Source organism: Bos indicus, chromosome 8 (genome assembly GCF_029378745.1).
Source record: "Bos indicus isolate NIAB-ARS_2022 breed Sahiwal x Tharparkar chromosome 8, NIAB-ARS_B.indTharparkar_mat_pri_1.0, whole genome shotgun sequence".
Classification (NCBI taxonomy): Eukaryota; Metazoa; Chordata; class Mammalia; order Artiodactyla; family Bovidae; genus Bos; species Bos indicus.
In genome coordinates, this window is record NC_091767.1 from 102,691,064 (window position 1) to 102,712,922 (window position 21,859).

At 51.0% G+C, this 21,859-nt stretch overlaps 1 protein-coding gene across 11 annotated transcripts in view; it reads left to right on the top strand.

Annotated features, from left to right (window-relative positions):
• RGS3 (regulator of G protein signaling 3) overlaps positions 1-21,859 on the top strand; it is a 153,257-nt gene that overhangs the window by 105,640 nt on the left and 25,758 nt on the right. For 4 of the 11 annotated variants that reach the window (XM_070795313.1, XM_070795317.1, XM_070795315.1 and 1 more), the window contains one exon: positions 13,907-13,933. The exons of 5 other annotated variants lie outside the window; for them this stretch is intronic. In XM_070795313.1, the coding sequence (XP_070651414.1) occupies positions 13,907-13,933 (27 nt within the window). Of the gene's footprint in view, positions 1-13,906; positions 13,934-13,976; positions 14,134-21,859 lie in introns of those variants that run through there. 2 more of the 11 variants (XM_070795314.1, XM_019966771.2) reach the window with 2 other exon arrangements.

Consider the following 21,859-nt stretch of genomic DNA (forward strand, 5'->3'; position numbering starts at 1 on the left):
CTGCTTTCTGTCTCCGGGGTCGCACAGAGTCAGACACGACGGAAGCGACTTAGCAGCAGCAGCAGCAGATTCATTCTGGACATTTCCTATGAATGGAATCATGTAGTATTAGGTCTCTCGTGACTGGCTTTCTTCATGTAGCATGAGGTTTTCAAGGTTTATCCATGTTGCAGTGTGTATCAGGACTTTACTCCTCTTGATGATGGAATAACATTCTGTTACATGGCTATACCATGTTTCATTTATTCAGTCATCTGTTGATGAAGATTTGGGTTGCTTCCACCTTTGGGCTATTATGAACAATGCTGCCATAAGTGGTTGTGTAGAAGTTTTTGTGTGGACGGGTATTTTCATTTATTTCCTGTATGTACCTTGGAGTGGAGTCCCTGGATCAGATGGTGACTCTGTGTTTAACTCTGAGGAACTGCTAGACTTTTCTGAAGTCGCGTCATGATTTTGCCTTCCTACCATCAGCATAGAAGGATTTCTCCACATCTTCTCTAACATTTCTTATTTTCCTGTTTTTTAAATCATAGCCATCCTAGTGGGTGTGAAATTGTATCTCATAGTGGTTTTGAATTGTGTTTTTCTGTGACTAGTATCATACACATAAATTAAAAAAATTTTTTTTTTGCCTCTAGTTTTGTGGTATCCATCTCAGGCTCAGGATTATACAACATTCACTTCCCCCCACATTTGAAATTTATGGTTTACTTTTCAACTTTTAGCACTTAGTCTACTTGGAATTTACTTTGGTATATAGTGTGAGCGACAGAGGATGAGATGGCTGCATGGCATCACCTACTCGATGGACGTGACTCTGGGTGAACTCCGGGAGTTGGTGATGGAAAGGGAGGCCTGGCGTGCTACAATTCATGGGGTCGCAAAGAGTCGGACACGACTGAGTGACTGAAGTGAACTGAACTGGTAGTATGAGCAAGAACGGTCTTCATTTTTTCCAAGCAGCGGTGTGCTCCAAAGCTTGTACATTGTGTTAGGATAAGTATCCTCTCATTGCTCTTCTTTAAAAACTCCTGTTGTCATATGTTTATCCTCAAATGAAATTCGGTGTAAGTTTGTTCAGTCCCCACCTCCTCCCTGTGTCTCCCCCAAAATCTCCTTGAGATTTTCGTTGTAATTATATTTTAAAATACACGTCAAATTTAAGATTAAAATATATTTTAAAATACTAAAATATATACAATAGATAGCCAGCAAGAACCTACTATATAACGCCTTACTTAATATCTTATAATAACCTAAAATGGAAAGAGGCTAAAAAAGCATATGTATATACATACACACACTCACACATGTAAAACTGAATCACTTTGCTGTATACCTGAAACTGGCACAGCATTTAAATCAATTCTATTTTAATAAAACATTTTTAAAAAGTCACATCAGAAAAAAAAAACTATCAAAAAGTTGGGTATTGAAGTATGTAAAATACTATTTTCCCATCCAAGAATCAGATTACCACTCTTTGTTTATGCAAATCTTCTTTTAAAGTTTCAAAGGAAAAGTTTTGGGGAAAAAAATGTCCATGTTGGTTTTGTACATTGGTCGTTAAACTTATTTGAAGAAATTGAATTTATTTATTTATTTATATATTACAAATGAGAATATTTATATATGTTCCTTGATGATATACTTGTATAATACTTAATACAGATAAATCCTAAACATTACTGAGCTGAGTGAAATAAAGAAAATCTCCCAATTGATAGCTACTGCTACAAGTTTGCTGTGTTCCTCCAAATATTTTTCATACACATATGTAGACATATGCTATTTTATTTTTACTAGATGGTGTCATACAAAAGTTTCTGTAACTCATTTTTTAAAGATTGATGTGTGTACATGCTAAATGGCTTCAATGGTGTCCGACTCTTTTGCGACCCCATGGACTGTAGCCCACCAGGCTCCTCTGTCCATGGGATTCTCCAGGCCAGAATACTGGAGCGGGTTGCCATGTCCTCCTCCAGGGGATCTTCTCCACCCAGGGATCGAACCCAAGTCTCATTATGTCTCCTGCATTAGCAGGTGCCACCTGGGAATGTAAATCTTTCACATCAGCCTTAGGTTCTCCGTTCTTTTTTGTAGCCAATAGACCATAATTTATTTAATTGCTCCCATATTGATGTGTGCTCAGGTTGTTTCCGATGTTTTGACATTATGAGCGTTGCTGCAGTAAATATTCTGAGAATGGCCTGTACGTTACATCTTACTGCACTTCTCCGTAGGGCAGAGCACGACACACCCCCAGAGTGCTGCACAAATGCTTTTCTTCTGTTTAAATGTGTGATCTCTCCACCATTATTGTTGTTATTCCCACTGAGCGACTAACACTTTCACTTTCATAGATGAGAAAACAAAGAAACAGGGAGGTTAGTACAGTTTGCCTAATAGTGAACGACAGTGACCATTTTCCTACGTAATACTGGATGTCACTGCTTTTTAATTCTTTGTTGGTATGAGAAGGGAAAATTTATATTTTATTTTGTATGCTAAGTTGCTTCAGTCGTGTCTGACTCTTTGCAACCCCTTGGACTGTAGTCCACCAGGCTCCTCTGTCCATGGGGATTCTCCAGGCAAGAATACTGGAGTGGGTTACCATGCCCTCCTCCAACGGATCTTCCCCAACCCACCGATCGAACCCGCATCTCTTATGTCTCCTACATTGGCAGGTGAATTCTTTACCACCAGTGTCATTTTAATTTGCAATTGTTTGATTATTAGTGAGGTTGGGCTTCTCTTTATTTTTATTTGTCTTTCATATTTCTTCTTCTTTGGCTCATCAGTTAATATAATTTGCCCAGTTTTCTACTGGGGCAGTTGTTTTATTTATGATATTAGAATATTAACCATGTGCTTATTATGTAGGTTACAAATATTTTTTCCAGTTTATCATTTGTCTTTTAACTTTATTTATACTCTTTTTTTTGTCATTCAGAAGTTAACATTTTTAAATAATCAAGTATTTTTGTAGTCAACTCTGTTTTTTGGTCGTAGGGGGCTGTACTTGCTGAGGACTTTCCTCTCCAAAATTATAATGAATATTCTCCTATATCTTCTTCAAGTACTTTTAACCTTTTATGTTTCACCTTCATATTTTAATTCTTCTGCACTTAATCTAGTACATGGTGTCAGATGGAACTCTTATTAATTTTTTTCCCCAAGAGTTGACCAGTTTTTTCAAACCTATTTTTTAAGTTATTCTTCCTTTACTTACTTATCATAGACCAAATGTCCACACATTAGTGGCTTGATTTCTAAATTCTTGTTTCCCTCATTAATCCATCTATTCCTACAACAGTAGTATTAAATATCCCAAGGCTAACATCTCATTGGGCTTTCCTGGTGACTCAGGTGGTAAAGAATCTGCCTTCAATGCAGGAAACCCAGGTTCAATTCCTGGGTCAGGAAGATCCCCTGGGGAAGGGAATGGCTACCCACTCCAGTATTTTTGCCTGGAGACTTCCATGGACAGAAGAGCCTGGAAGGCTACAGTCCATGGGGCTGCAAAGAGTTGGACATGCCTGAGTGACTAACGCTTTCACTTTGCAACCTCTCATTATTCTTCTGTAAAATTTCCTTGGAAGTTATATGTTGTTGTATTAGTCACTCAGTCATGACCGACTCTTTGTGACCCCATGGGCTGTAGCATGCCAGGCTTCTTTGGTAATTTTACCCAAATCTTTTTCACAAACATGTTTCACTATCGAGAATGACATCAGACCTACAAGAGCGTGTCCTCATGTCCTACAACCCACGTCAGCTGACCATACTTCTCTTTGCTTTTCTTCTCCATGACTCCTAAGTATTGCTGAAATCATCTGAAATTGTATTTTCTGATTGTTACTATTCTTAAACATTAGTAAAAATCTTTTACTTAAGATTGCATATAACTTCGCAGTTACATTATATGTAGTTAAATGTCTAAATGCTTCTGGCTTCATTGCTTGCTGGTCTCTTGTATCCGAGAGCATCTTATTCTTGACTTCTGGATTTTGATTCATTTTGGTTTGGAGAGCTTTCTTGGATAAATTCGTCAGAAAAGATCTGTGGGTGGCATACGTTCTTAGTCTTTATTAAGTCTGGAAATATTTGCCCTTGTGTTTGAGTCATCTTTTCCTGAGTAGTGAATTCCGTGTTAGCAGTCTTTCCCTAGAACCTGAGAGAAGGGCTCTATTGTCCCCGCATTTGGTGTTGTAAGAAGTGCAGTTCTCACCTGAATCTCTGAAGTCTCCTTATGGAAGCAAGCAGGATTTCTCTCTCTACTCTTAGGAATTTAGAAGCTTCATCAGATTATTTCTAGCTGTTTGTCCTCTTTTGGGTAATTTTTCCTGGTACTCACTAGGTAAGTCCTTTCAGCCGAAAGGCCCAAGTCTTTTCTTAGTTCAGGGAAATTTTCTACTAATTTTTGGAATAATTTATTTTCTATGTTTTTAAAAAATATATTTACTTATTTTATTTTTTAATATTTATTTGTCTGCGTCTGGTCTCAGTTGCGACACGCAGGATCTTTTAGTTGTCGCGTGAGAACTCTTAGTTGCAGTATGTGGAATCTAGTTCCCCGACCAGGGATTGAACCCAGGCCCCTGCATTGGCGGCCACTGGACCACCAGGGAAGTCTGTATTTTCTATGTTTTAAAACTTTCTCTTTCTGGATTTCCTATTGCAAATAATAATAATACCACCTAATAGTTATCAGATGTCCTTTCCTTCTGCTGTAATATTAATCTGCTTAACACTGTTGTTATTATTTCCATTTTACAGATGAAGAAACAAAGGAACAGAGAGGTTAAATAGACTGTATACACGGTCTCACAGCTAGGAGGTGTAGACCATGATCCAAATCTAGGCATCTGGCTTCAGAATCTGTGCTCTTAGCTACCACACTATACTCTCTGCCTGTCAAAACCAGCCTCTGGACTTGCCCCTGACGCTGACCTCAACAGCCTTCAGTGAAAATTTGAGTGTTGGCAGAGAGGGACTCTATAAGCAGTGGGAGATAGCATAGGGATGCTCAAATGATGGAGTTGAAAGAGACCGGGTAACTGAGCACCAGAGAGTAGCCAAGATCACCAGAGGTTCTCCAGTGAATTCAGAACTGAGACTCTTCCTGTCCGCACCCTTCCCTCTGTTCAGCCCCGCCGTTTAGGTCTCATCTCTGTCCCTGGGACTACTGCATGGTAGTAGGGGAGCTTCCAGTTCCTACTCCTCTCCCTGTAGTCACCTCTCCAAACAGCAGCCAAGGTGACCCTTCCTATAGGGCAAGCCTGGTCACTGTTTCACTGCTGAATGTTTGTTGAATGACTGCATGAATGAAAAATAATTTCAGAGTAGCTCTTGTATGTCAGACACTGTGCTAAATACTGGTGACTCCGCACACGTCAGTCAAGAATCTTCCAGTTGCCAGTGACAAGAACCCAACTCAAATTAGCTTCAGCCGGAAATGGAATTTACTGGATTTAGGAGGGTAGTCTTCAGGCATAGAGGGATTCAGGACCTTGAGCAGCATCACCAGAACTGGCATTCTTCACTCTGTCTCTGGGCTCGACCTGTTTATGTGTTGGCTCACTCCCTTAGTGAGGGCAGATAGTTGCCAGAAGTACCAGGGTGATGGCCTTGTAGTGTGATGCCCTCGATCCTTTCAACAGTATTCCTGGGTCTGAGTCTTAGTGGTTCGAGCCGGATCATGTGCCTATCCCAGTCGCTGAAGACTATAGGATGGGACAAAGTGCTAGACCAAGGGCTGAGTCACATGGCCATCCCTGGAGTGGGAGGTGGGTCAGTTTAATGTGAGTCACCTGTTTTGAGAGTGAGGGAAGGACGGGCAGTTTCTCAGATGGTAAAGAAGGGCAATTGGAAGCTGGTCAGGCAGAGTCCCAGATGTCCTTTACTTTATGGTTCATCAGCCAACAGAGTTCTCATGTCCATAGAGCTAGTTCATAGTCTGATGTGGTGGAGGACAACTGGAGGAAAGACAGACACCAACCAAGTGTGAAAAGTACGTAAGGAAAAGATGACATTTATAGTAAAGGCCCAGTGCGGGTGGTCAGGAACATGAGGCAAGGGGCAGCAGAGAGGTGGAGGCAAGATCATTCTGGGGGAGGACCTCAAGGCAGACCAGTGTGCTGAAAGCATGAGGGAGGGGAACGGAGCTGGAGATGAGGACGAGGCTGGAGGAGCCTGAGAGGCTGTGTAAGGGGTCTGAGCTTTATCCCAGGGCACTGGGAGCTGTGTGTTCGACCTGTGTCATGGAAAGCTTGCAGCCTCGTTGCAGAGAATGGTGTGGACGACGGCGAGGTGAGAGGCTGGGAGCAGTGAGGAGTCTGTCGCCCTCACCTTGGGAAGAGGTGCTGGCAGGCAGCAGGGATGAAGAGAGACGAGAGCTCTGCATGGTGCGGAGGAGGCGGGATCTGCGAGACTGGGGATTCGCTGGGTGGAGAGAGAGTTTGGGAGAGGGATGACGCCCATGCGTCTGGTTTAGGCAAATAGGCAATTGGTGGTTCCATTCTCTGAGCTGGGAGCCCCAGAGAGGAAACTGCTTAGGTGACGGGATGGTGAGTCCCCTGCAGGTGTGAGTGCTGTTATAGAGGCCTGGTTAGTGAGTTCTCATAGAAACAGCATCGTTTGCACCAGGCTTCTTAAATCACCTGTGGTGAAGAGCCTTGTACTTAGTTAAAATGTGCACTGAGTAGGATCTCTCATGCCAGTTTGACAGCGCCGAACCCAGCCCTGTACTTCTTCAGTCCAACCAGTCCACGGTCTTGTACTTGGATGTCACAGCCATGTCAAGTTGCTACAGAAGTTTCCAAACACTGTTGACTTTGTTGCTTATCTTATTATAAACCAGTAACAAGCAGCTCATGGACCAGTGCATTCTGCAGACTGCATGCTGGGTAGATCTGATCTCATTCAACCCCTGTACCCATTTTAGAGACGGGGAAATTGAGGCCCAAAGAGGGGACTGGTCTTGGCCCAGGTCTTGCATTAAACAGCAGCAAAGCCAGCATTTCAGGCCAGTCTTTCAACTGCTGATCCTCTGTTTTGGTAATTTGGCTTTAGGCCTAACAGTCCAAGCAAGCGCTTAACTTGGGGGAGTCTGGGGATTAACGATGTTTAGCAGCCAAAGTCCGAAGGAGGCAATGGCACCCCACTCCAGTACTCTTGCCTGGAAAATCCCATGCACCGAGGAGCCTGGTAGGCTGCAGTCCATGGGCAGTCCATGCTAAGAGTCGAACACGACTGAGAGACTTCTCTTTCACTTTTCACTTTCATGCATTGGAGAAGGAAATGGCAACCCACTACAGTATTCTTGCTTGGAGAATCCCAGGGATGGAGGAGCCTGGTGGGCTGCTGTCTATGGGGTTGCACAGAGTCGGACACGACTGAAGTGACTTAACAGCAGCAGCAGCCAAGGTCACAGAGTTGGCCTCCAAGTCTGTGCCAAACACTTCCCAGGAACTCCAGTGGTCAAGATGGGCTGACCCTGGAGCTGGCACAATCCCAGTGGGTCGAGGATTCCTCCCCAAAGCCTGAAATCCCAGGCGGACGAGTGGCTGGTTGGACTGAAGCCAGGAAAGAAGATAGTGGTGGCTTTTGGCCATCTTGTGCTGCTATAGCCACCCAAGGTCAGGCTGATGCCGCTGAGGTGACTGTCATGCGTGCCCTGGGCTGGAGGCAGAAGCTGGCCAGCCGCAGTTCTAAGGACCAGCTCTGCTGGGGGACTTTGGACTCCTGGCTTTTGCTGCATGTGGGCTTCCCCCTCACTGTGGTTGGGAGATGCAGTTCCCATGAGCAAACTGGAGATTGATCTTGCTGCCTGAAGTTCCTGAGGAAGAGGCCGACAGCAAGAGCAGAGACATTTGGGGAACACGAGTCAGGGCAGGACACACAGCTTAAGAGTGTACACCTTGGCGCCATGCTGCCATTTTTGCCATTGCTTTAGCCATGTAACCTTTCTGCCTTTAGTTTTCCCATCTGTAGGATGGGAATAATTATAGCTTGTTGCTCAATAAATGTTAGTGATTATCAGCTGTTAGTCGAACCAGGCACCGTGTTAGGCCTTCATCTATTTGACCCTCAACAGCTATTTTTGCATTTTACATTACTCTCTTCACCAACCCACTCCATCAATTCTGTCCTTTGACGGATGATGAAAGTGAAAGTGAAAGTGAAGTCGTGTCCGACTCTTCACGACCCCGTGGACTGTAGCCCACCAGGCTCCTCCATCCATGGGACTCTCCAGGCGATAGCAGCAATGACAATACAACAATAGCCATAGCTCTTATTTACTGAGCGCCAGGCATTCCAGAGCACTACCTCACTCGTTCTCCTGCAGGGCCCACTGAGGCAGGCAGTCATAGCCCCATTTTACAGATTAGGAAACCAAGGCTCAGAGACATTAAAGTGACTTGCCCAAGATGACTCACACTCAAATTTTGGGGGGCTGCAAAGTCTATACTCTTTCTAAATACCACTGCTGGAACCTAATCCTTTAGGGAGGAGCTTGTGGGGCCTGGGACTGACTTTGAAGGGGAGGAGTAGACCCAGGGGGCTACTGGACACCCATCTCCAGCCTCTTTTTAGGGATGGAAGACTGAGACCCATAACAGGGAAGGGACCTGCCCTGGGTTCTGCAGACTACAGTCCAGAACTCCCTGTGGATTTGAACCTGAGGATGGATGCTTGCTTTGTCCTGCCCCAGCCCCCTATTTGCAGCATGTGCCCCCAAGAGCAAGGCAAGTGCCCCCAGAAAGAGCCAGGAGCATGCCCTTAGCAAGCGGTAGAAGTGTGTGTCCTCTGCCCTGGTGTTAGGGCCAGAGAGGCCAACACATGGCAGAACAGTTCTTGTTTGAAGTGTCAGCACCAAGGTCACCACCCGCCCTCCGAGTCAGAGCCCAGGCGCAGGCTACTTCTCTGTCTGTGCCCGTAGTTCCAAGCACGTGACAAGGGTTCAATAGTTATTGAAATAATCAGTGTCTCTTGGCCCACTCTTCTGTGGGGGTGGCCTTTGTGCATGGAGACTTGTAGACCCCCAAACCAAGGCTCTGAGACCCAATGAGTTAAAGGCCCAGAACTCCCCCAGTAGGTTAGCAAATTCAGAGCTTGGACTGGAGAGGCATATACAGATATTCCACAGTTTCCCAGGGCAGCCCAGGGCCATCAGTCTCTTCTGTCACAGGTTGGAGGAGGGCAGGGTTCTGTAGAAAGTGGGGCCTCTGTGTGGGGCCCCGGCTTCCAGTACCCCCTGTCACCCATAACACAGGACTGGTCCCTTCATTGTCCAGGGAATTAAAAGCCTGAGCCTCTGCTGGTGGGGACTGGGGTGGTCTTAGTCTGTCGCCCGCTCTGGATTCCTGGGGCCCCGCCTCCCTTGGCTTGGTGCCCTGTTTCTGCCAAGTGACATCACTGTCCTCCCCACCCTGGAATAAAATCCCAGTGGACTTTGCATCAGAAGCCAGGACGGGAAAGCTCATTAAATAGCCTTCGGCAGGTACCCTCTTGTTTTTGGGGGGTTTTTTTGAGGAAGGTATTGCCAAGGCCCCGTTTCCCCCAGGTGGAGGCTGTGGGGGGAAGGAAGGTGGGCGGGTTTCCATCTGCCCGAGGCTCAGGACAGGGTCTTGCAAACACAGTTCCAGATGTCCCAGGCTTAACACAGCGGAGGCAGTGAGGGAAGACAGGGAGGGAGCCGTGCTGTGGTCCAACTGCAGGGCCGCGGCTTGGCCAGGGCGTCTGGGCCGAATCCTGCTGCTGCTGCTGCGCCTCCCGAGGGGCCTCCCTGGAACCCATGGGTGCCGCCCCTCTTAAAATGGGAGGTGCACATTCACTAGCTCCCTGCTAACCCTCCCTGGTCCTAGCCCTGGAAGCTGCTGCCAGCTTGTCTGAACAGTGAGATGTTTGCCTATATGGTTGGGCTGTGTAGCCAGCACTCTTCTCGGTACATAGCCAGAGGGCTCTGTTCTGTGGGCCGCCTTGTGCAGGGCACAGTGGATTGGGTTCGATCCGTGGCTCTGTACTTACTGGTGACCTTAAACAGGTTTAATCATCTCTTTGCCTCCGTTTACCTCTCTGTAAAATGGGGATGGGCTTCCTGGGTAGCTTAGTGGTAAAGAATCTGCCCGCCAATTCAGGAGACACGGGTTCCATTCCTGGGAAGATCCCTGGAGGAGGGCATGGCAACCCAGCCTAGTATTCTTGCCTGGAGAATCCCCACGGACAGAGGAGCCTGGCGGGCTACAGTCCATGAGGTCGCAACAGAGTTGAACATGACCGAGCGCCTAAACAACAGCAGCTAACTGGGGACACTAGACATCATAGCTAATAGGGTTGTGAAGGTTTCATGAGTCAGTAATTGGGACGTGCTTTGCGCAGTGCTGACACAGCCTAAGCGTCAAATAGGTGTTTGTTAAATAACATATGGAGATCAGTGAGTGGGGCCCAGGTTCTGAGGGCCCAGGTGCTGACCCTGTGGGCCACCTGGATCTCGCTGTTCCCAAGATCCTCCTGTCCTGAACAGCACCATCATTTATGTAGGTCTGAGGGTTCCAGTGGTCATGTTTGGATGTGAGAGTTGGACCATAAAGAAAGCTGAGTGCCGAAGAATTGATGCTTTTGAACTGTGATGTTGGAGAAGACTCTTGAGAGTCCCTTGGACTGCAAGGAAATCCAACCAGTCCATCCTAAAGGAGATCAGTCCTGGGTGTTCATTGGAAGGACTGATATTGAAGCTGAAACTCCAATACTTTGGCCACCTGATGTGAAGAGCTGACTTATTTGAAAAGACCCTGATGCTGGGAAAGATTGAAGGCAGGAGAAGGGGATGACAGAGGATGACATGGTTAGATGGCATCACCGACTCAATGGACATGGGTTTGGGTAGACTCCAGGAGTTTGTGATGGACAGGGAGGCCTGGCATGCTGTGGGTCATGGGGTCACAAAGAGTCGGACACGACTGAGCCACTGAACTGAACTGAGAGGCACTGGGATGCGACAGAAGAAGCAGTGGACTGGGGGTTGGCAAGCTCTGGTCCTGGCCCTGTCACTCACTCGCTCTGTTTCCTTGGGAAAGTCACTTACCCTCTCTGAGCCTCGTATTCACTGGCTATAGAAAGGGAATAGGAATGAAAGATCTCCAGGTGCCCTTCTGGTTTAGGTGGCCTGACTGACAGTGACTGTCTCATCCTACCCAGGCTGCACACAGGGAGGGGCCGCGTGCTCTGTGGCTCTGCGTCTGGACCTGTGGGGAGGCAGAGGGCAGTGGCCCCCTGGGCTCCCCAGGCACTAGGTGCTCTCCCAGGCTGGCCTGGCCCCCTCCTGGGCCTCAGGGCACTTTCCTGCTGTGCCCTTTCGTCGTCATCCTAGTGGTCCGGAGCACTGATGGATACATCCTGGATCTGTTCCCAACTCAGCGCCCTGGGTTGGCAGGGCTGCTCTGACACAGTATCCAATGATGTGCTCCCTAGTCTGACTGTGCACCCTATGTCGTTTGGCCTGGTGAGGACAGGGTCCTGGTCTGCCAGCTCTCCACCCTATCCCCATGGCCCAGCCCAGAGCCCGGCCTGTAGCTGGCGCTTGGAACTTTATGTTGATTGAGAAGTGAAGACTCAGCTGAACTCAGGGACTCCTCTCATCTCAAGGAAGACCCTATATTCAGGCTCTCCACGCTGAGAAATCCTACCCCAAGCGCCAGATATTCCCTCCTGGGAACTGTCCGTCGCCCATTAGAACTGGCCATCTCCTAAGACTCACCTCCTTGGTTTTCCTGGACAGGAGTGGGCCCTGCTTCCCAGGAACCTGGCAAATGATAGTTTTCCAATCTGGAAGTTTCCTGGGCTGTGCAAGGACTGCCTTGGCTCAGCCCCCAGGGACAAGACGAAGTGTTGATGGGGGAGTGTAAGTGCCCAGCTCAGATGAGGGCTGTTCTGAGTTGACCCTAATAAAGGATGTTTTCTTATGTCAGCATGCATGAGTATGCTGTATATGTGAGAGAGACAGGACTAGAGAGTGGGAGACGGGCAGGGAGGCAGGCAGAGGCAGACATTCAGGGGCGCTGAGACTCATTTAGGGGGAGCAAGAGGCAGAGGGAGAGCGCTCTGGCCCAGGGTGGCCGTGGCGGAAAAGAGGACGGGGCTCCTGCCCTGTGTTTTCTGGGCTGACATCCAGGGAGCTGGCCATGAGGGTGGTAAGCATGCTCAGGTTGGAACTGGCTATGGAACAGACATCCCTGACCAGAGCCTCAGGCACAGTCCGTGGTGTGTTTGAGGACATCAGACAAGCGTCTGCAGCAGCCGTAGCCTCACCATCAAATAGCTTTGTGCTGGCAAGGCAGCTTCCTGCAGTGGTTCCGAGTGGGCATCCTGGAGTTGGATCTGTGCTGTGCTTAGGCACTCAGTCCTGTCCGACTCTTTGTGAACCCCACAGACCACAGCCGGTCAGGCTCCTCTGTCTGTGGAATTCTCCAGGCAAGAATACTGGTGTGGGTAGCCATTCCCTTCACCAGGGGACCTTTCCAACCCAGGGATTGAACCAAGGTCTCTTATGTCTCCTGCATTGGCAGATGGGTTCTTTACCACTAGCGCCACCTGGGAAGCTCCTGCAAATCCTACTGGTCTTCAAACAACAAGCTGTGGGCAGCTTCCACTGCCATTCCCCACCTTGGGTCCTTTGTAAATAGGGTAATACTAGCACCTGCCTCACGAGGTGTCAATCAGGATTAAATGAATTAATGAAGGCCAGACTCTCAGAAGAGTGCCTGCCCCACAATCACTGAATCCTCTAATAACCCCACAAGTGGGCAGGTCAAAGGCTGTCAGTCCCATTTTACAGATGAGGAGACCCAGGCTCAGAGATGGGTAGGGACTTGCTCAGTGATGTCCGGACAGCCAGGGCTGGAGCTGGAACCTGAACAGGGGACCCTCGCCTGCTGCCCCCCCATCCTCCCACTCACGTGGTCCCTCTGATAGGGACATCTCCTTCACTTGTGATCCTTACTCTTGGGCTATTGTAACATGCCCCTTTCAGCCCCCGTACTCGGGGGAAGGAAGCCCCAAGCTCTCTGTCCACCTCTGATTGCCCAGACACGGCACACAAAAGTGCTAAATAAAAACATGTGTGTTTGCTGCGCTGATGGTTCGGTCGGTCGGGAGGTGACTGAAGCAGCCGCTCCCCCGCAGCGGGGGCTGTGGCATTCTTGGAGTCAGTGCGTTTAGGCTGCTGGACCCTGGGTTAAACTGCAGCCGCCCACTGGGATGAGAGGCGGGTTGGGGTAGGGGTGGGGGTGTGCCTGGAAAGCCTCGGTGATTGGCTCTGTCCTGCCCCTGCTGGGGGAGCCCAGAGCTGCGGCCAGTGGGTTGGGATGCCCCAGCTGGGGGAGCCTTCAGGATGTGTGTGGGGGTGCAGTCGGCTTGGGATCCTCAGTGCCCGGGATTGCCACCGTGAAAAGTGGACACCTCTCTCTCCAGAGCAGCACTCCGGGGGTCCGGGGTGGGGCAGCCCCAGTCCTGGGGACGGGCGCGGCTGGGGAGTCAAGGCTGGTGCATGTGAGCCTGTCACCCAGGGAGCCGCTGGTCCCCTTGCCGGCTGAAGGATGGGGTGGTGGAGGACTCTTCCTCAAGACATCCCGGACTCCTGCTCAGATGAAAGTGTCTTGGGAAATTACAGAGTTTTCTGTTTGATGGAAGAAAGAAATTCAGCTTCTTTCTAGAGTGGCGGCAGCGGGCTGGACCGGGTGTGTGTTTGGGAAGGGCGCTGGAGGAGGAGGGGGAGGAAGAGGAGGAGGGCAGAGAGGAGGAGGAGGAAGAGGAGGAGGAGGGACGAGTGATGCAAGGGTTTTGAAAACGGCTACCTAGATGTGCGAGGTGGAACCTGGTCATTTGGTTCTGCTTTTCCCAGCAGGTATCGCTCCCCTGGGGAACTTGGGTAAGTCCATAAATAGCTCTGCTGACACAAAGGAGCTCTGTCTGGGGAAGGCAGCTGCTTGACACGGCCGCCGGGAGCTGCCACAGTCACGGCCGCCCGGCCGCCTGCCCGCCTGCGGGAGGAGCCAGGCGGAGAGCCGGGCGGGCGGGCTGGCAGGAACAGCAGCCAGGAGTCCCCAGGTCCCTGCTGGAGTGTGCTGGGTAGGTGCCTGGGTGCCAGGGTGCGTGTGCGGTGGGCTGGGGGCTCTTGTCCAGGCCACCCTGTGCCCCTGTTTCTATTGTTTCTTCCCCAGGGCAGCCATTGAGAGGCATGTTGCAACCAAACCATGTTATGTTCTGCTCTGAGATAGCTCTGTGTGTGTGTGTCTGTCTGTCTGTCTCGGCGGGTGGGGACCCTGCAGGGCTGGGGCGTGCTTGCACTGTGTGCTGCTACCACTTCTACACTGGTCAGCCGGCTTTTCTTGCCGAGAGAAAGGAATGTTTGGTGATCAGAAGTCCGGACGCTGAGTGGGGAGGGAGCTCTCAGCCCATGGTGCTGACCACCCACCAGGCACAAGGATGGCTGTTCTTGCCTTCCATGAGGGGAAGGAAGTGGTGCTCTCGGGGGGCTGGTCTGGGTAGAGGGCTGCGGTGGCTGATCCCTGAGGTGTCTGCTGAAATGTCCACTGAAAGTCCAGGCAGAGATAGAGATGCTCTGCCTCCTGAGCCCCTTGGGGAAGGTCTGCACCTGCTCCTTTGGCTTCTCGCTGAGACCTGTGAGGAAGGGTGTCGTTGTTAGGGTCCGGCTCACCCCGCAGAGTTAGGCGCTGTGAGCAGACAGAGGCCGATTCTGTTGTCCACGTGGAGAGAGCCTGCATCTCTCCTCTTGTCCTGAGGTGTCCGAGAAGAATCCTCCTGCCCTGGGAGCTCAGGGCCGAGGAGAGCCAGGTGCGGAGAGTGGAGGGGCTATGCCTCAGTTCACACAGCAGGTCTCTGGCCAGGACCAGGTTGGAGGATGTCTGCCTCCTGGAACAGCAAGGACCGGGTATGTGGGTGTCATCACCCCGACCCCAGCAATGACATTCAGTCTGGAGTCTGCCACTCCTGGCTTGAGATGCCTAGCTAAGTCTGGAGCCACTAGATCCCTCACCAAGAGCTCGCCACATCGTTCCGCCGCCCTCAGGCCTCACAGCTGGGACTATCGGACTCCCCTGTCCTCACGGCTGGAGTGGGTCTGTCTCCTGGAAGGAGGGAGCCGCAGTGCCTGGCCTGCCAGTGCCCATGGGATCCCAGCCAGGGCACTGCGGCCACAGTCAAAGTTTCCACCAGGGCCCCTTGAGTCCTCCACACCCAGCGAAGGGGCACCTCCCCTCTTCCCCAGCCCTAGCACGTGGCAAGGCTTAGCCCAGGGCGGGCCCTTTGGGGAGCCAAGTTCCACAGCAGGGCCCGCTCCTGGCCCAGCCTGGCATCTGCTGTACCCGGGGGTAGGGGGCTGGTGAAGATGGAGGCAGCTGAGGTGAGTGGCCCCACTGTGGGGAATGTCACCGGGGCTTTGAACCGGAGATGGTCGAGGGGGCTTTTGATCATCAGTGTCTGGTGTTAGTGAAACCACCCCACTCCCTTGCTTTCTTGTCTTTGCACGTGCTGTCCCCACTGCCCGGAAAGCCCATCTCTTCTCTTCCCTTCTCTCCAGGTCTTAATCCTACCCAGCCTTCCCTAGCTAGAGCAAACACTGCAGTTGGAATATGTCCAGTGGTGGTGGTACTCACTGTGGTTGCTTCACGTCTTATGAACGTGGGGTTTGAGCCGGATTCATCCTTTGGTCACAAGGGTCCAGCCTGGGGCTCCGGGTGTGATAGGAAAGGGCTCAGGTGGGTTTCCCTGAGGACAGGCTCTGATGTCCAAGTCAGCTCTTCCTCTTCATCTCCTAGCTCTGCCTGGCAGACAGTGGGCACTACCGATTTGGGCTCCGATGGGGAGTCCCTCTGGAGGGGCCCTCATTTCTTCACGTCGGGATGGCTCCCATAGGGCCAAGGGTTGGGGGATGGGATTTGATAGGCGGTGAGGCAGGGAAAACCTTGGCTTCAGCCTGGTTGAGCCCACAGCGAAAGCCCACTCAGGGATCAGGCTGGGCTGGGCTGGGCTGGGCTGGGTGGTGTGGTGTCTACACTATGGCCTGGGCCATGGAGGGTGGAAGGGACAAGCCCCAGCTGGTTTGAATGCAGTACTTCTGGTCTTTCCCACAGACTATGGCAGCTTAGAGCTCAGATTGGGCCCCACCGGGACAGTGCCAACCAGGGAGGTGGATCGGAGGGTTGAGGGGTGGTGTGTGGTTCTCAACCAGTGGTCTGCCTGGTTCCCCAAAAGAGATACAGCTAAGGAGGGAGTGCTCACGCTCCGCTAGGATCCTGGGGAACCTAGGGGACCCTGAAAGCCACTTCCCGTTTGGTCTCCCAAGGCCCCAGAATAACTGAGTGTGTTTACTTTCTGGCCAGATGCGGGCCTGAGGCAGACGAAGAAGGACTTGCCTGAGGTTCCATGCAACTCAGTGGCACAGTGGGGACAAGAACCCAGATCTGTGGGTCCCCCACCCAGCTTTCTCTCCATGACACCAGCTGCATGACTCAGAGCACCTGGCTTTCATCTTGGTGCTCACTTTTGGGGGACCCCCTTAGTGACGCATTCCTTTCCAGGACCCCCACATTACTGGCTTTTTCCTCTGGAAAAGCAGTGTGTATGGTAGAGAAAGCCCTGGCCCGGCCAACAGACTGGAGACCGAGGCGCAGTCTGGTCCCTGCTGGCTGGATCATCTCAGGCCAATCTCCTTTTTTCTCTGGCTCAGTTTCCCTTTTGGAGCAACCAGGGACCGCACCAGGTAGTGCCAGGCCCCTTCCTGCTATCCAGAGACTCTTCCATTCCCTGCCCACCCTCTCCTCTTCCTGGGTCCTGAGGGTCATCAGTCAAGGCCAGGGTTGGGCTTCTCGGGGAAGCGGCCCCCAACCTGTTCCTCAGGCCCTTCTGATCAGAAGCCTTCTCCTTCAAGCTGGATCCTGGGCTGAGGCAGGGAGGTTTGTTGTTGTTTGTGGAGCCAGGCCGTTTCCAAGATGTCACTGCTCAGGGAAAACCGTCATTCCTCCCAGGGATAAACAGGCTGCTTATGGCTCAGCCCGCTAAGCCTGGAGAGGTTGGAGCCGCTCACAGCAGGCCAGCCAGGCTCAGCCCCAGGGAGCCACCACCTTTGCCTGCACAACCAGCTGGGTGGGGGCAGGACTGGGGGAGAGGCGGGCTGGAGCCACGAGCCGCTTGAGAGATTGGAGCTTCCAGGCATGGAGGAGAGGGAAAGGGGTCCCAGGAGACTGTTCCTCTGGCGAGGGGCCTAGGTCATGGCCTCAGATGTGTGGAGAGCTGCCAGGTGTGCCCTCTGCTCCAGAGGGCCCAGGCTTCTCCCCTCCCCCTCTACCGTGGGCTGGCCTGCCCGCACCTGGCACTGGGGCTCGGGCTGAAAAACTGTCAGCGGCTCCCAACTTAGAAAGGTGAGAGGGGGTGGTGGTGAGTTATTTGGAACCAGGCGCACCCTCCCCCACGTAGCCCCTGCTCTCTGTGGTATCATTGGTTACCTCTTGGTGGGGTTGATGTTGCTAAGTTGTGTCCGACTCTTTGTGACCCTATAGACTGTAGCTAGCCCATCAGGCTCCTGCCTCCATGGGATTTTCCAGGCAATAATATGGGAGTGGGTTGCCTCTCGGTGGGATTAGCCTCAGGCTAATAGCAGAACTCCGATAACTCCTGGCAGGGTGGCAGAGGGTAGGGGGCAGGGGAGAGGCAGAGGAAGAGCTAGGCAGAGCCTCTGGGAGCCAGGTGGCTGGCCACAACCTTGAAAAAAAAGGCTGGAGTCCACCGCACAGAGGAACATGGAATGGAAGGTGGTGTGTCTATCCCACTCCTCCGGTTAATGGTTTTAACTGTGTCCACGCAGAGCTCTGAAACCTCCGGTACTCAGACCTCAATTCATGAAGTTCCTCGTTGATTCAAATAGCGGCTCTGTAATTACATTCTCTGCCCCCACCCTCCGTCCCTTCCCTCCGCACGTGTCAGATGCCTACGATGTACCATGCACTGGCCAAGGGCTGGAGCTATATTTCCAGTCTTCAGTCTAGTGCTGGGGATGGGTATGTAATGGATGGTAACAAGACAGCTTCAGTGGGGAGGCCTGGGGAGGGGAAACCCTGGGGAAGCTTCCTACCCAGCCCGGGAGCCCCAGCGATGCTTCCTGCAGGAGGTGAGACTGAATCTGGGTGCACATCTGGATGTCCATCGAAGGAGCGGGTCTTCATCCCAGTGTGCCCACCCCTCCAGGGAGGAGAGATGATTTCTAACCCAGCCATAGGAATCACCTCTATGTCTCTACTCCGGCTTATCTCAAGGAGGCTGTATAATGTTGTGTGCAGGTGCCTGGGCTCGGGACTCCCCACTTTGCAGTGGGGCAAGACCCAGAGCCTCTCGGTGCCTGCGTTTCGTTAGGCAAGGGCTCAGCCTCGCTGGGGTAATGAGATGATGTGTGTGGAGGGAGGGCTCGTGCACGCTGGCACTGAGTCATGGGGGCCATGGGGGTCCCCTGGCACCTTCCTTTACCGGTGGCTGTTGTTGGATGAGATGCTGTGGGTGGAGTGAGGTGCTCGGCACGGGACCCGGCACAGAACGGGCAGTTGCTGAACGGAAGGTGGTACAGCAGCTTTTGGAGGGAGGACAGGGAGGAATCACTTGGAAGGTGCCATCAGACCCTGGGATGAGGGCTTTTATTTGCTCTCTAAATAAACTTTACGTTGCAACGTTAAATGACGTCTTTCGTTTCAAGGATGGAAGTATGTCGCTGATGAATTATCACAAGGTGAACAAACTCCCCAGGTCAAGAAACAGAACATTCTAATACCCTGGAAACCTCCCCCACCCCCTAGCTGCCACCCACCTCCGTCGCTACCACCTCAAAGAGTGCTCCTGTCCTGACTTCTCTCGTTGAGTGGTGTTGCCTGTTTTGAATTTTGTATCCGTGGAATCCTTGATTGTGTGTCCTTTTATGCTGACTTCTTTGGAGCAGCATTTTGATGGTGAAATCTGTCAGTGTTACTGGACGCAGCCTTATTTTGTTCACCCCCATTGCTGGGTGGTATTTCATTGTGTGACTATATCCATTCTACCATCGGCAGACTTTTGGGTTGTTGCCCGTTGACGGTCATCATGAACGGTCTTGTTACGGATATTCTCATTCATGTCTTTTGGTACACTATAATATACTTTTCTGTTGGGCAAATACCTAAGGTTTACAATTGCTGAGTCATAAAGTTATATATAATTAGCTTTAGTAGATTCCATTGTATAATTTTCTAAAGTGTAACACCAGTACACCCTCTTCAAACAAACGTAGGAGAACACCTGTTGCTCCAGAAGTCCTTACCAACAGACTTGACAATAGCTATTGTGATATCTCACTGTGGCTTTCATTTGCATTTCCTTGGTGACTAATGAGGTTTAGCACCCTTTCATATGTAGATTGTCCATTTGAATAATCTTTTTGGAAAGTTCCTGTTCAAATCTTTTCTCCAGTTTTCTGTTGGATCCTCTGTCTTTTTTCTTATTAATTTGAAGGAGCTTAAAAAATATTCTGGATATGTGTTCATTGTTGGACATGCACATTACGAATATCTCCTCCCACTCAGAGGCTTGCCTTTTCACTCTTTTCAGGGTGTCTTCTGAAGAATAGAAGTTCTTCATTTTAGTGGTCCAACCTGTCAATCTTTGTCTCTATGGAAAATATTTATTGAATCCTGTTTCTTTGCCTGTTACAAGGTTTTGGATATATTTTCCAATATTATCTTCTGGATGTTTTATGTTTCATATTTAGCTTTAAAATCCACTCAAAATAGATTCTTAGGGTGGAGACTGAGGTCAAGACTCATTTTCTTTGGGTGGATATCCAATTTATTCAAAAGATCATCCTTTCTCACTGTCGGTCACCATCATCTTTGCCAGAAATCAAGGGCAATGCATGTGTGGCTAAGCTGTTTTGAAAGATAAGTAGGAGTTCTCAGGTGGACAGAGAAGGGGAGGAAGTGCAGTGAGCACAGGTTTAGAGATGCCTGAGAGGAGACTGTGTTTGGGGAACTACCAATAGTTCAGCCCGGCTGGAGGGAAGAGGGGAGGTGGGTTGGCAGGGACAGAACACGCAGGGGAGGGAGCTGGACTGTCCCAGAGGGAAGGGGAGGGTTAAGCAGCATGCGGAGTATACTCAGGATCCCCAGGAAAGGAGGGTGAGTTTGGAGCAGACGGTCAACCCAGACAAACCCAGCCTTGAAATCAGCTCCAGCAGAGACACAGGGTGTCTGCTTTGGGGAGGCAGTGGCGGAGGTAGTGGGCGGAGGTGCCTGGGGCCTTGGAGGGTGACTTTTGACTGCAGGTTTGCAGCTGAGTCCCATAGCCAGATAAACCTTCACGTGTTCTCCCCCACCCCTACCCCAGTCCCCCACCCGGATGCCCCCAGCACTGCAGGCACTGAAGGAGGAGTATTTTAGGGACTGGGACAGACAGACAAGGGTAGGGATGGGTCTCTGGAAAGGGGGCGTTTTCTACTCTTCCGGCGCTCGATGCACCCACCAGGATCCTGGCCTGGCCCTGGGCCCTGAGAACAGACCCTCCCAGGCTGGCTGAGATTCAGAGCTGGACAGATCCCCTCTGGGAGAGGGTGGCCTGGAGAGGAGAGTCACTTGACCTGGGGCCATGCAGTGAGCCAGACTGACCTAGCCAAAGGGAAGCTGAGCACAGGCTTGGCTACCCCCAGCCTCCAGGGCCTTTCGGATAGGCCTCAATCTTCTTCCCTGAAATGTACAGATAATAGCTCTGTGGGGCTGCTGTCAGAATATGTCAAGTGCCTTCTCCTGGAGTGGGAAGCAGGGGAGGGGACAGGTGATGATGGTGATGAAAGAAGGAGCTATGATTACCTCCCTGTAATTGCAAGTGTTTATTGAGCACTACTGGGCTTCTCAGGCAGCGCTAGTGGTAAAGGACACGCTTGCCAGTGCAGGAGAAGTAAGAGATGTGGGTTTGATCCCTGGGTTGGGAAGATCCCGTGGAGGAAGGCAGGGCAAACCACTCCAGTATTCTTGCCTGGAGAATCCCGAGGACAGAGGAGTCTGGTAGACTACAGTCCATAGGGTCTCAAAGAGTTGGATGCGACTTAAGTGACTTAGCTCAATGTGTATTGAGCACCTACCATATGCCAGGCCCTTCTGTCTGGGTGGACTCCCAACAGTACCGTGTGTAGGTACTTGCTACCTCTGTCCATTTCACAGATGAGAAAATTGAGCCTTGAAGAGGTTAAGCAGCCTACCCCAGGGCGCTGAGCTAGGAGGTGGCTGGGCCGGGATAGGAACCTGGATTTGCCTGTCTCCAGACCCCTGTTCTTCATCAGCAGTAGGCTTTTCTCCTCCACCCCTGGCTCTGAAAGTGCTCCCCAATTCTCCAAGCTGTTGCTTAGAGTTAAGCCTGAGATTTGGGGGTTGGTCTCCAGTGCTTGCCGTGAGGGAAAATTGAGCCGCAAGAGGATGGTCATGGCCATGGGCCGAGCAGGGCTATGCCCCAGGTCCTGCCTCCTGCCCACTAGCATCCCTGCGAGGGAGGTACCACTGACTCAGCCACACGATTAAGAAGCGGGATTCAATCCACCCTGCCTGAGTCCAGATCCTTGCCTCCTGACCACAGTTCCATTTGTGTCCTACTCTGGGGTCCCTCTGGCTTGGCAGAGCTTTCTCGTTTGCTCAACCTAGTGTAGAACATCACAGAGAAACCACATGCTTCTGACTCTTCCCACACATCAAGGGGTCCCTGGGAGGGAGGTGGTCTGGGGATTCTGTACCAGCCCTCTGCCCACCGGGTGAGTCAGACACCCACCCCTCAA